We start from the raw sequence: 13830 nt of genomic DNA on the forward strand, positions 1-13830 counted from the left end.
ATTACTAAAAAGTTGCTCTCGTTTTTCACCAAAACAGTGCAAAAAAGTTTGGCTTTTCGAAAAAAAAAAGCTTCTTGGTAAAAATAATTTCCAAAAGTTGCTGCTCATTGTTGAAATCGTCAAACTTTTGCTCTTTTTCCTTGCACGAAAATTCAAGTTCTTGCTTTTCAACAATATTGTTCAAGATTTTCACTTTTTTAAAAAAATTATCCAAAAGTCGATTTTTTGCCAGAAATTATCAAAAAGTTTCGTTTTTGTCAATGATTCTCAGAAAGTCATACTTTTTGCATGAAATTTTATGTCTTGCTTATTGCCAAAAGTTATCACAAATTTTCGCTTTCAAGTAAAATTGCTAAAAAACTACACCAATAATAGAACTTCATTCAAAAGGATATAAAAATTGTTCAAAATAAAAAAAACACAAAGTGAAAAAAACGGAAATTTTTCTCTTAAAAACACATTTTTTTAAATTTTCATGTCTTTTTAAGTAAACAAACTTATCGGGAATTTTTTTTCAACAAAAAAAAACAGGAATTTCTTTTCTAAAAAAACTAGATTCTTGAAAAAAAAAGTTTGCTTCAAAAACCTTTTTTCAAAAAGCAATGGAACTTTGAACTTTCGTTTAAAAAACTAGAATTTTTCTTCAATAATAATGTTTTTTAGAAACTGAAATTACATAATTATTTTCAAAAAAATTTCTAGGATAGATTTGAATTAAACCACATCACATCGTATTGTACAACAAAATATATTATTGAGAATTTACACACGAAAATCTCACTGCTGACATAGTTACAAAAATATACACACGTAACAAAAAAAATAATAAAAATAACGACTTTCCACTCGGTTACAAAACAATATTTCATTCGATTCGAACTTCTTTTCGATTCTACATAAATTCAAAGTTATTAACATCGTCGAATTGGGCCGCAGCTTGCGAAGCGGTTTGCACAGCGTTCGAGTGAATATTACGAACCTGCTGAGGTTGAGGCTGTTGCTGCGGTCTTTGCATGCCGACCATCTGATGTCTACCGTAAGGTGGCTGATGCTGTAACAATAAAATGGGAAAATTACATCGAAACCGACGACTAACCACGAGTACGAGTGGGCACGTAAAAAAAGGGCACTCACAGTCACTTCTAACTGAGTCTGGTATTGTAACTCTTGCTGTTGAGCCGCAGCCAACGTCTGCCTGAGTTGGTGAATTCTGGCCAAGTTTTCTTGCCGAGATAATTGCTGGTTGTGCAGCTCGACCGAGTTATCGTTGAGAGTGGGACGAGCGTTGAGCGATGTTACGGCGCCACGTAGACCCATCGGACCTTGGGGCACGCTCATTCGGTTAGGATTTTGATGTAACATGGCTTGCTGGTTGTTTTGCGTTTGCATCATGGCTTCTGCCGGATTGACACCGCCGTGAGGTATACCGCCGACCATCAGGCCTCCTAAATTGAAACGAACATCATTAATTGTTAAATTCTTCAGGGCGGCGAATACTTATCAGAATACACATAGGTATTTTGATGGCCACTTGCCCATATGAGATTGCTGTCCATTCATCGGATTATTCATATTGCCAACGGGCATCATACCTCCACCCATATGACCGGGCTGCCCTTGAACATTATCACCAGGAACTGGTGTTTGAGATCCGGTCGTACTCAAACCTTGAGGACCACCCTGAAATGTACCATCAAAAATCAATAACACTTTTCTAGAGTAAAAAAAAAAAAAAAAAATAGCACCAACTAAAATAAATTGAGCTATACCGGCATTTTTCTCATATTCGGATTATTTTTACGCTGCTGTATCAAGCTACGAAGTCGCTCAACAAACGCCGTCTGATCATTTGGAATGAAACCGAGGTACACTTTTTTATCCGGCGTATACAGTAAAATAAGCACTTTTAAATTGCAATCTGGAGAATTCGAATTGTTGAACTGCACACAACCAGCCTGAAAAAGAAAAATAATACCATTACATAATGTTTCGAGTAAAGGAAAAAAGATATATGTAGCACAAATAAGAATACCTAATTATGTACTTACAAAGTTACTACTCATCACTTTGGTCAATGCGTCTAAAGCTGGACAAGGAGACGGATGAAATAACACGGACGTAGAATTTTTCAAATAACCTCCGCCTATGTTACTTATCAATGCTTTGGGCAAAAGCTGCATGACTAATTTCGGTGGCCAATTGTCAACTTTCCTGTAAGTCGAGGAGGTACCAATTTAACAGCGTAAATTTTAAAATAGGTATCTCTGAAAAATTGCGTAGAATTTTATTCGAAAACACTGCTACTCACACTTCCGGTTCGCCATCTTTGGCATTCGAAGTAACAGCGCATGGAACTGATTTGAGGGCCTCGGTGGCATCCTTAGCTTGCTTGTCGTTCCATTCCAATACTCCACGCCAAATAGTCTGTCGTTGGAACTCGGACTAGAAATATTACAAAATTTTTAAAAACTTGAAAAGTACTTGTAATACGTATTGAGTAAATGTCTAATGCTTCGGAGTAATCAAGCGGATTGGTTCTAAAATTTCCATACTAGAAGTTGAACTGAATATAGTCCGGCATATGACAATAGGAGTAAATGCACCCCCCCCCCCCGCCGATACTCCGGGACAACTTTTTTCTTAAAGGGGATATCCTAAGGAACATTTTAAAGCAAACATGCCCAAAAAAAGTTGGCCTTACTTACAAAATGGCGGCCATTTTGATTGACAGGTCAGACGAAATCGAAGATTTTGCGTTTCAACATTGGACTTGCACGAAATTATTCAAACTTTACAAAGGTAGATCGAAAGATCGTGCAAAAATTTATCACCTGTCAAAATTTCAAGTGCTAAAGTGCGTTTTTCGATTTTTGGTGAATTTTTGAAAATCCAATTTAGGCCAAAAATGAGGGAAAAAATCAAAAGTTTACCAAATTGACGGAGAAAGCTGAAATTTGGGATATACCCTATTTTCGACATGCCAAATCGATTGAAAACGGTTTCAACCCGTTTTGAGCAGTTCTGGAGCCTCCAGCAGATTTTTAAAACTTGAAATTCCCACAAAATTCCGTCAAATTGGAGTTGTACAGCTAAAATTTATTCTAAAAACTAATTTCAATACGCTACGAAGTACTGCAGGTGAATTTCAAGTCGTTTTGAAGCCTCCGGCGACTATTTGAAAATTCCTGAAGCCTCCAGCAGATTTTTGAAACTTTAAATTTTCACAACATTTCATCAAATTAGTGGAGATGGAAAGCTGAAATTTACTCTACACTCCAATTTTAACACCCGCTGAAAACGAAACGACTTAAGGTGGGTTCATGTCATTTAAGAGCCCTCAGCGACTTTTTTGAAAATTACTGGAGCCTCCAATAGATTTTTGAAACTTGAAGGGGAAATTTCATCAAACTGAGGTGGAGAGTCGAAATTCATTCTGCAAACTAATTTCAATACGCTTCGAAGTGGACTGCTGGTGGATTCCAAGTCGTTTTGGAGCCTCCATCGACTTTTAGAAAGGTTGTATGGCGTTTTTTTTTTTTTGGAAAATTAAAATTTCCTAAAAGTAACTGGAAGCTTCAAAAACATTTGAAACCACCATGTAGTCTGCGAAGTAAATTTCAGCTTGCCAACTCCATTTTATAAATTAATGTTGGAGAAATTTCAAGTTTCAAAAATCTACTTAAGGCTCCAGTAATTTTCAAAAAAGTCGCTGGAGGCTCTAAAATGACTTGAACCAACCTGAAGTCGTCTTTAGAGGGTGTTAAAATTGGAGTGTAGAGTAAATTTCCGCTTTCCATTTCCATCTGATGAAATTTTGAGAAAATTTAAAGTTTCAAAAATCTACTGGACGCTCCAGTAATTTTCAAAAAAATCGCTGCGGGCTCTAAAATGACTTGAACTCACCTTAAGTCGTTTTCAGCGGGTGTTAAAATTGGAGTGTAGAGTAAATTTCAGCTTTCCATCTCCATTAATTTGATGAAATTTTGTGAAAATTTAAAGTTTCAAAAATCTGCTGGAGGCTTCAGGAAGTTTCAAAAAGTCGCTGCAGGCTCCAAAACGACTTGAAATTCACCTGCAGTACTTCGTAGCGTATTGAAATTAGTTTTTAGAATAAATTTTAGCTTTACAACTCCAATTTGATGGAATTTTGTGGGAATTTCGAGTTTCAAAAATCTGCTGGAGGCTCTAGAACTGCTCAAAACGGGTTGAAACCGTTTTCAATCGATTTGGCATGTCGAAAATAGGGTATATCCCAAATTTCAGCTTTCTCCGTCAATTTGGTAAACTTTTGATTTTTTCCCTCATTTTTGGCCTAAATTGGATTTTCAAACATTCACAAAAAATCGAAAAACGCACTTTAGCACTTGACATTTTGACAGGTGATAAATTTTTGCATGATCTTTCGATCTACCTTTGTAAAGTTTGAAAAATTTCGTGCAAGTCCCATGTTGAAACGCAAAATCTTCGATTTCGTCTGACCTGTCAATCAAAATAGCCGCCATTATGTAAGTAAGGCCAACTTTTTTTGGGGTAAGTTTGCTTTAAAATGTTCCTCAGGATGTCCCCTTTAAGAAAAAAGTTGTCCCGGAGTATCGGCGGGGGGGGGGGGGGTGCAATTACTCTTATTGTCATATGCCGGACTATATAACAACGTTGTGATAGGTAAGAGCTCGAGGAAAAAAATTTTTAAATAAGTTTTTCTGATTTTTTAAAACATTTTTGTGAAAACACAGGACACGTTTTGCTAACTTTGAAACAAAAAGAGGAGGGATTTTTGAGCGATTAAAGCAAAAATCAGTGCTTATTGGATGTTTTTGCAAAAAAAGTACAATTAATTTATTAGCAATTTTGACAAAAATTTCGACCATTATTCAACTATTTCATCAAAAAACTACATTGCAATTTTTCGTTAACTAACCAAAAATTGACACTCTCTGATAATTTTGATAAAAAAAGAAGAATTTCTTGATAATTCTGACAAAAATTGACGATCTTTGAAATTTTCCTCTAAAAAATTGACACTTTAATTTTCATGTGACAGTGCGTCCTATAAACATGGAAAGAAATTTTGCGAGGAATTAAAAAATTGAGTTTTTTGAAGAATTTTTCAACCCCAAAATCGGATCATGATTTTCGAGGATTTTGAAAAAAAGTCATGCGACTTGGCAAAATGTGTTTAAATTTCGCGAAAAATTCAAATATTACAACAAAAATGTATTTTAGCACTTTAAACAATTTTAGAGCCTCAAAATCATGTCATACTTTTTGGGATATTTACAAAGGGGCATGCAACCTATCAAAATAGGTTAAAATTTCGCAACTTTTTGACAGTTCGAGTGACATTTGTTTCAATTACAAGCTCAAAACTTTTAAGAAATCTTTTTTTTTTTTTTTTTTTTAAACGACATTTTCGTAGCAATATTTGAATTTTTTGCGAAATTTTAACCCATTTTGAGTGGTTACACGACCACTTTCGAATTATTCTACAACTGTTCATTACTACTCGAACCCCTACTCTGTGACTGGAACTCACTTGTGGAGGATTCATTGCTTGCGGATTACCCATCATACTGCCCATGCCAGGGTGTTGTTGACCCATCATGGGATTCGGCCCAACCATTCGTAATTGTTGTTGTTGCTGCTGCTGCTGCTGTTGTTGTTGCTGTTGCTGCTGTTGTTGTAATTGTTGTTGTTGTTGTTGCTGCTGCTGCTGTTGTTGTTGCTGTTGCAACTGATTTTGGAACTGGTGCATTTGTTGAGGATTTTGAGCCATCATACTCACCGACTGATGACTTATTTGAGGACCTACGAACCGTTTTCCAATTAGAACGTCACATACTAATGAAACATAAAAAAAATACGAATTCGGATTTGTTTTTCAAATTTTCTTCTCACCATCGAACCGGAACTGAGGCGGCATCGCATTAGGAGGCTGTTTCAGCTGACTTATAAGCGTGCTCGGTTGTTGAGGCGTACTTTGAAACGGTCTGGGTTGACCAGCTGCCATTGGCCAACGGCCTTGCGGCTGAGGCCCACCTCGTCCAAAACCCATTCCCTGTTGAGCGAAACTCGGATTCATGCCCGGTATCTGGCATTGATTAGGGTTGATCTGAGACGGATGCGGCGACATCATTTGAGGATTTTGATTGACGGCGTGTTGCATTTGTTGCTGAGCCATTTGCACGCTTTGCTGTTGTTGTTGTTGTTGTTGGACTTGTTGCTGCTGCTGCTGTTGTTGTTGTTGCTGTTGTTGGACTTGTTGCTGCTGCTGTAAGTGATGTTGTTGTTGAGGAGTTGGCGGTTGAGGTTGAGCTTGTGGTTGCTGCTGTTGTTGTTGTTGCTGCTGCTGCTGTTGTTGAACTTGAATTTGTTGTTGTTGCTGCTGCTGCTGCTGCTGCTGCGGCGGTTGTTGCTGTTGAGGTTGCATTTGCTGAGGTTGGGTTATATCGACGGTAGGCATTTGGTGCTGAACTTGGCCAGTCGGAGCCTGTGTGTGAAGATAGATGGGACATGGAAATTATTACTGAGAGGTCTGCTCTAGTAAGATATCGAGTCGAAATAAATGCGAATATTTTACCTGAGGAGTGCCTTGTCTGAAAGGTACGCTTACAGCGGGCGTAGGCGATCCGATATTCACAGGATTTGATTTCGGACTCGCAACCGATAAGGTATTATGAGTGGCAGGAACGTTGGAAGGGCTAACCGCTCGTTCTTTCAAACTAAAATCAAACCAAAATATACAAATTACGAATAAAATAAATGAAAAATCGAACCAATTTTTCAAGCGAGTGAATTTGTTTTCTAATTACCTGAATCCTTGCAATAAAACTAAATGGCGAGCGTGCTTGGAATAATTTTTACTCAACGCGAGATTCAAATCACCTCCAGTTTTCTCGTACAATTTGAATAAAGCGGGAATTTTACGAGGAGATAATATCGACACCAGTATATTTTTCTAAATAGAAAACAAAAAGCATAAAAAATCAACTGCTCGCACGGAATCAGGGCCGACTCTAGTTAACAGGCCGGTATACTGAAATTTGGCAATACATCGTTTCTACATAAAAATTGCAGTAGACCTTTTCTGCAGGAAATCAAAAAAGCGTTCTATTCATGCAATAACTTCTGAGCTTGGTATCATTTTTGGAAAAAATTTAGATTTTCGGCATTGTGGGCTGACTTTTTGATTTCTGCATAAGATGTAATGTTGATGTTCATCGCAGTAAGTCGAAAAATATCATTTTTATGGAAAAAGTGCAGTAAACCTTTTTTGTAGGGAATAAAAAATGCTTTCCATTAGTTCAAAAATTTTTGGATTTGTTGTGATTTTTGCAAAAACAGCGTAGCTGCCAAACGTTACATACCGGCCTGTTAACTAGAGTCGGCCCTGACGGAATCCTTCGCAACGAAACCATAATTGTTCCAAAGGAACGTACCTCGTGAAACTGCGTTGCCAATTGTTCTAAACTATTACCGGCGTATTTATGATTCTCCATAACAGATATAGCGTAAGGAGGAGAACTGCAAATCAAAATACAAAATTTCTGACATCCTTCTCGCGTAGATTCGATATCGTCGAAAAACTGTAGACACGTAGCCAAGCCTTCGGTAACATTCGCGTTAGTTTGGGCTTTTCCACCGCATAATCTATTTTAAAAAAACAGATAGTTCAATGTTCGAGTTCGAGTTCGATATCGATTAGAGGAATTAAAAACAGTCCGATATTCTTACTTGACTTTTTCAATAATGGAGATCACGAAGCCGGGATCTCGTTCTTGAGCGAACGTTCGGCAACACGGTTTTGGCTTGATATCGGCCGCATGATACAATATTACCGAATATAAAATATTTCGATTCTACAAAACCATGACAATACATTAGGCCTACTTCAATAATAACGGTGGAAAGCGATAGAGCATCGGAAACATTCTCTACTTACATCACAAGACATCTCATTGTTCTCAAATGGTCCCTGATTGAAATATCTGAAAATGAAATACGAACAAAAACGTTACAATACATAATGATGATGGTTCAGTACCTGACGAATTGTAAAAACATTCGATCCGTTCAACTTACTCGAGAATTGGTTGAATATAACTCGATTTCAATTCATTGATAAAAGTTCCATTCATAGATGTGGCCTCGATCACGAACACCACATCGATTTGCGGCTCGTGATCGTTGAGTGATGCAGTCACCATAATTCAATATGTAATAATAACTAGAACACTAAATACGTGAAATAAAATGCGTCATTTTGACGCTTCGAAGAGTAACACAAATCTAAATTAATTCAAAATGTTGTACTTTTCTTATCAAAACTCGAATGTGAAATCAAAACAATAAACATTGACTGATCATTTTGAGTGATAATACGAGTCATGACAACTTTCGTTCTTTTTCACTCGACATTTTTTTTCAGTGTTGAAAGAACTAACAGCACAAGAACGGAACAAAATTTAAAAGAACGGAACATTTTTTGAAGAACAAGAACAAGAACGAAAGTCGAAAACAGAATTCAAATTTTTTCAAGAACAAGAACAAGAACAAAACCGCAAAACCAATTTTTGAAAGAGCAAGAACAGAATCAAAATCTCCTCAAGAACAAGAACAGGAACAAGAACGGGAAAACTTCCCATGTTCTTTGTTCTTGATCTGTTCTTTGTTCTTCGTTCTTGTTCTTAAATGTTCTTTCATTTTTTTCTTACGCCATTGTCATAGCTACGAATTTCTATGGAAATTTATGCGAAAAATTTTGTAATTTGTGAGAAAATCGTAAAAAAAGGGTGTAATTTTTGCAAAATATTGATAAAATAAATTGTCAGCAGATTTGAAACCAGCAAGAACGCTAGTGAAAGAACGCAAGAACGCCAGGAAAGAACTCAACAAGAACAAAAATAAAAACAACCAAGAACGGGCGTTCTTGGTAGTAAAGAACAAGAACAAGAACGAAACTGTAGTGCAAAAATTTGAAAGAACAAGAACAAAAACAAGAACATAATTTCAATTTGATAACAAAGAACAAAAACAAGATCAAGAACGCTCCTGATACATCAAGAACAAGATCAAAGAACAAGAACGCGGTAATTTTTTTCGCGTTCTTTCAACACTGTTTTTTTTTCAAAAAAATTAGAGAGGTATCGAAAATTATGAATTTTTACAGAGCTGGGGCGACTCGGAGTCGCGTAGGAGAGTCGCGGGGAGTCGCAACGGTGCGACTCAGAGTCGGACTCTTTTGAAACTCTTTAATTAAACGAGTCGCAATTTTGAGGAGTCTGACTCTTTTTTTTGAAGAGTCGCGCCACACGACTCTTGCGACTCCCAAAATAATCGCACATATTATTCCCGTGATATAATACGGCACTTATGCATAAAAACAGTGTGAGATTTTAGTCGCGGGGGCCCCCATAAATAAGGATCTATTTCACCCCCCCCCCTCCCGGTCCATCCTGTGGGACAACTTTTTTCTTAAGGGGAAGTCCTAAGGTAAGGAACGTTTGTAACCCTTTTCCTCAAAAAGAAAGTGGCCCTACTTACAAAATGGCGGTCATTTTGATTGACAGGACAGCCGAAATCGCAGATTTTGCGTTCTAACATAGGATTTGCATGAAATTTTTCAACCCGTACAAAGGTAAATCTAAAAAGCAGGCAAAAATTCATCACCTGTCAAAATTTCAAGTGTTAAAGTGACTTTTTCGATTTTTGGTGAATTTTTAAAAATCAAATTTTGACCAAAGTGTGGAGAAAAATTGAAATTTTACCAAATTAACCTAGAAAGCTGAAATTTGGATAATACCCAATTTTTGACCTGCCAAATCGATTGAAAACTTTTTTAAACCGTTTTGAGCAGTTCAGGAGCTTCCAGCAGATTTTTAAAACTCGAAATTCCCACAAAATTTCATGAAATGGAGTTGGAAAGCAGAAATTCATTCTGCAAACTAATTTCAATTCATTACTAAGTCGACTGCAAAAGAATTTAAAGTCGTTTTGGCGTCTCCAGCGATTTTTTGAAAATTACTGGAGCCTCCAGTAGATTTTTGGAACTTGAAATTTCCCCAAAATTTCATCAAAAAATGGAGATGGAAAACATTATAGTCTGTTCACCAAAAGAAGGTACCGAGCTGAACAGAAAATTTTCTGTTTGCGGCCAAATATTTGCGCTGCGATTGAGCCTGAGGCCATCATTGAGAATTCGAGGTACGCTTACAATAAACAGCAAGAGATTATTCAAATTTTCAATACTACATTTCATTTTCACGTCAATTTTTCCTATTTCATTTCAACTAAATACCCCTATTCAATATTTCATTTCATTCCAGATCAGAATTTGTACTTCATTCCACATACTTTTTCAATTTATGTAACATGATAATGTGTTTTGTACTTTACAGTAAACGCACCCTCAGTTTTCAGTGAATTTGCAACGCAAATATTTGGCTGAAAATACAAAACTTTTCGTTTAGACTCGGTACCTTCTTTTGGTGAACAGACTATAACTCTGCACTCCAGACGACTTCAGGTGGGTTCAAGTCATTCTGGAGCCTCGAGTGGCTTTTTGAAAGGTTTCATGGCGTTTTATTTCAGCAGAAAGCAGAATCGTTGACAAGGAAGAGTTCGATCGTATGTAGCGAATGGGTTAATTTAGCTGGTAAACCATAAAAAGCTACGACTGCTACGAGTAACCTACTGACTACCGGAAACGAATAAATGTTTATTGATATCCATTAGCTTGAAGATTTGAATTTGATCCATACATTTCACCTTTATTTTTTTCAAATCCGGTTTGTTTAATGTGAATCTTATAGGTATGGTTGCGTTTGATTTGTAGTTCTAGCTGCAGTCTGTCTGTGTTTGGGTAATATGATAGCTTTGTTCTTTTTGCTAACTCGGAGCAGACATGTGACTTTATGTATTTCGTTTATTTCAGCACAATTGCTGATTGGAACAAATCTTCAAACTATTGGATATTATTAATAAACTTTTATTCTTTCCAATGGTCGGTACGTTACTCGTAGCTTTTTCAGCACCAGCTAAAATAACCCATTCGCTAAATAAGTATCTTAACAAGTTAACACTGACTCAATTGACTGTTAGAACTACTAACAAATCAAAAGCAACCATATTTTGTTCGTTTTCCTTGGTCAATTCAATATGTACTCTTGACTTCTTTAACGTCGACTAAATGCGCTTTCTTCGTTATCAACGATTCTACCGATCACTTCGTTTCATTTTCAAAATTTTAACGTGCGACCTATCAAAGTGGGTTAAAATTTCGCGAGAAAACCGAAAATCCCAATGAAAATTATTTTTGGGCGTTTCGGGGAAATTTTGAGCTAAAAAATTGTATGAATCATTTCTCAAGTAGGTACTTTCAGTCTGTTGTAACATGTGACCTATACAAAATGGTTAAAATTTTGCGATGAAACCAAAAATTTCAATGAAAATTTTTTTTGAGTGTCTCATGAAAATTTTGAGCTAAAAACATAACATGGATCATTTTTCAAGTACATGCTATAAGTCTGCTGTAACGTGCGACCTATCAAAGTTGGTTAAAATTTCGTGAGAAAACCGAAAATTTCAATGAAAAATTTTTTTTGAGTATCTCATGAAAATTTTGAGCTAAAAAAATTGTATGAATCATTTCTGAAGTACTTTCAAACTGTTGTAACGACCTAAGTATATAAAAGGCTTAAAACTTCGTGAGAAATACAAAAATTTGGATAGTTTTTTTTTTTCATTTATAGAAAGCACAGATCAACAATTTTGAGCCCCATGAGTCGCATTATGACGATGTCAATGCCATCGACGATTGTGCCTAAGATGATGATGGCATTGAAGAAGAAGGAAAATATCATTAATTTCTATATGATTTTCTTCTTTTCTTTTGTAAATTTTTCATTTATTTTTGTACCTATCATGATTATATAAAAATGGTGAGAATGATTGTGTCTGTTTTGTGTTGGGTTTACCAAACTGAAGCGATCTTGAGGGTATTTCATTGAAATTACTGAACAATGTATAAGATTTTTGAGGCTCAAGATTGTTGAGATAAGCTTTTTATAAAAATCTATCCAAATCTTTACTTATACTACGGCTGTTTTTCAAATAAAATTCTCGAAATTTGTGATTATTGGAATTCTGTTTGAATTACCTAGGACAGAAAATCAAGAATAGACTTAAATTTTATTTTAAAATCAAAATGAATAAGTTGACCGCTGCGTTTGTGAGCAAACGAATAAAAAAAATGTTTCTTAATTTCGGACTAGGTACTTCGTCATTCAAAGTTGAAATTGAAACAATATCGGTTTCCCTCGAGCATCCGACTGATCACAGGAAATTTTATGTATGTAGTATCAATCAATAACCATATCTAATCGGGCCTCGGGCAGTCGGACCCGCTAATCTGATTAATTAATTATCTAGACTAAAATTATCTAAATAAGTACTTGTGAGCGTAAAAATGATAGGTCAATTTAAACTTTTTCCGTTTGAAATAGGTACACATTAATTCCTTGTACGTGTAATGTGAGAATGAATATATATTTAATAATACCTATTTCAGCGCTTACAAAACTAGGGATTTCAATTTTTTAGGATGTACAAAATATGTACCTACTTATTGATTTGTGCAGCATTTAGTCAAATTTAAGTAGATACCAGCAGGCGTAACTGCAATAATTATTCTTATTGGCAATTTATACTGAAATGAGTTGCATTTTGTTACATTGTTTCCTTCTTTTTGCAGTTTTTGCGCAGTTTTGGAATATAAACGAAGTTTGGTATGCAAATTGTAATTTTTAATTCTTAATCCAAAAATGGCGATTATTCAAAGTTCGATTTTTACTCCGCATCACTAATTTTTACAACTTTGAGCTTTAATTACTTGTGAATGGTAAAAGCTACCGCTTTGAGTAAACAACCATTTCGAAGAGGATAAAATTGCGAACATTTTGGTATTCTAAAAAACCTATGTGCTCGATCAAAATTTCAAGTAATTTTAATTCAAAGTGCACTCACATGAAAATCCTTGAATGAAAATGCGTTGTAAAATCGTTGTTTCTGCACGAAAATGAATGTTTTTTACACTGTTCGACGGGAAATTTAATTCTCTTCAAGAAATGTTCTATTCAAAATTTGCGTAAATGCACTCATTTCTATTAGAAACTAGAAAGTCGAAAAAGCTTGACCATAGACCCCGACCCGTACCCAAACAAACAGCCATCCTTATCACAATGTTGGACTTCTAAAAATTTTCTTCGTTGATCGTTGATCTAATCGCAAGCAATAAATAAGATGAGTTCTGAGTAATCTTATCAAATTCAATCGCTAAATCATACTAAAAGAAAGAAAAAACGAAAAAAAATCCTACATGTAAGGTAATTCCATCTTTGGAAGTTTTGAAAAACACTCAGTTTGCTCAGCAGCAAATGATACTCGTATGTAATATTAATATCTACAACTACAACACAGAACTTTGAAATTGCAATACAATGAATAAACACTAGAAAGAATTTTTCCCTTCAAAATACAAAGTTTTCTCTTCCAGTTGTACGTTGCGTTGTGTTATTTCGAAGATTCAACGGCGAGTCTTCGCATTGGCACATACTACATGACCATATAGTCAAATTTTTTAAAACAATTGCTGGGAAATCATGAAATTTTCGCATAATGACGATTCGACTAGAGTTTTAAGCGAATTCAACACCACAGATCGCACATAACATAAAACTGTCATTTCCCAAGTTTCATTTACTACTCGTACTCATTATAGGATTTTTCATTCTTTTCGTATGATTTAGCGATTGAATTTAATAAAATTACTTGGAA

The 13830-nt window shown here is 35.7% G+C and overlaps 2 protein-coding genes across 4 annotated transcripts in view; one reads left to right on the forward strand and one right to left on the reverse strand.

The window, feature by feature from the left end:
- LOC135831991 (NIF3-like protein 1) overlaps window positions 1-13830 on the forward strand; it is a 90725-nt gene that overhangs the window by 74523 nt on the left and 2372 nt on the right. The window contains exon 1 of one of the 3 annotated variants that reach the window (XM_065344914.1): window positions 12623-12782. The exons of the other annotated variants lie outside the window; for them this stretch is intronic. Within the exon in view, the coding sequence (XP_065200986.1) occupies window positions 12709-12782 (74 nt within the window). The 5' untranslated portion in view covers window positions 12623-12708. Of the gene's footprint in view, window positions 1-12622; window positions 12783-13830 lie in introns of those variants that run through there. 3 annotated transcript variants of the gene reach the window in all.
- LOC135831918 (mediator of RNA polymerase II transcription subunit 25-like) lies at window positions 730-13249 on the reverse strand. Its single transcript, XM_065344781.1, has 15 exons — window positions 13021-13249; window positions 8080-8232; window positions 7940-7985; window positions 7732-7856; window positions 7437-7647; window positions 6810-6955; window positions 6578-6719; window positions 5896-6487; window positions 5534-5805; window positions 2309-2442; window positions 2049-2211; window positions 1770-1955; window positions 1536-1680; window positions 1135-1445; window positions 730-1051 (listed from the first exon to the last, which is right to left on the reverse strand). Exons 2-15 carry the CDS (start codon window positions 8202-8204, stop codon window positions 893-895), a joined length of 2757 nt encoding a protein of 918 aa, XP_065200853.1. The 5' UTR covers window positions 8205-8232; window positions 13021-13249; the 3' UTR covers window positions 730-892.

Source organism: Planococcus citri, chromosome 1 (genome assembly GCF_950023065.1).
Source record: "Planococcus citri chromosome 1, ihPlaCitr1.1, whole genome shotgun sequence".
In the NCBI taxonomy this organism is placed as follows: Eukaryota; Metazoa; Arthropoda; class Insecta; order Hemiptera; family Pseudococcidae; genus Planococcus; species Planococcus citri.

Coding starts and splice junctions, on each gene's coding strand:
- LOC135831918 (XM_065344781.1), bottom strand. CDS start 8,204: ATGGTGACTGCATCACTCAACGATCACGAGCCGCAAATCGATGTGGTG. Junction 6,720..6,809: donor GTTTTATTGCAAGGATTCAG/GTAATTAGAAAA, acceptor GTTTGATTTTAG/TTTGAAAGAACGAGCGGTTA. Junction 2,212..2,308: donor AAAGATGGCGAACCGGAAGT/GTGAGTAGCAGT, acceptor CTCGACTTACAG/GAAAGTTGACAATTGGCCAC.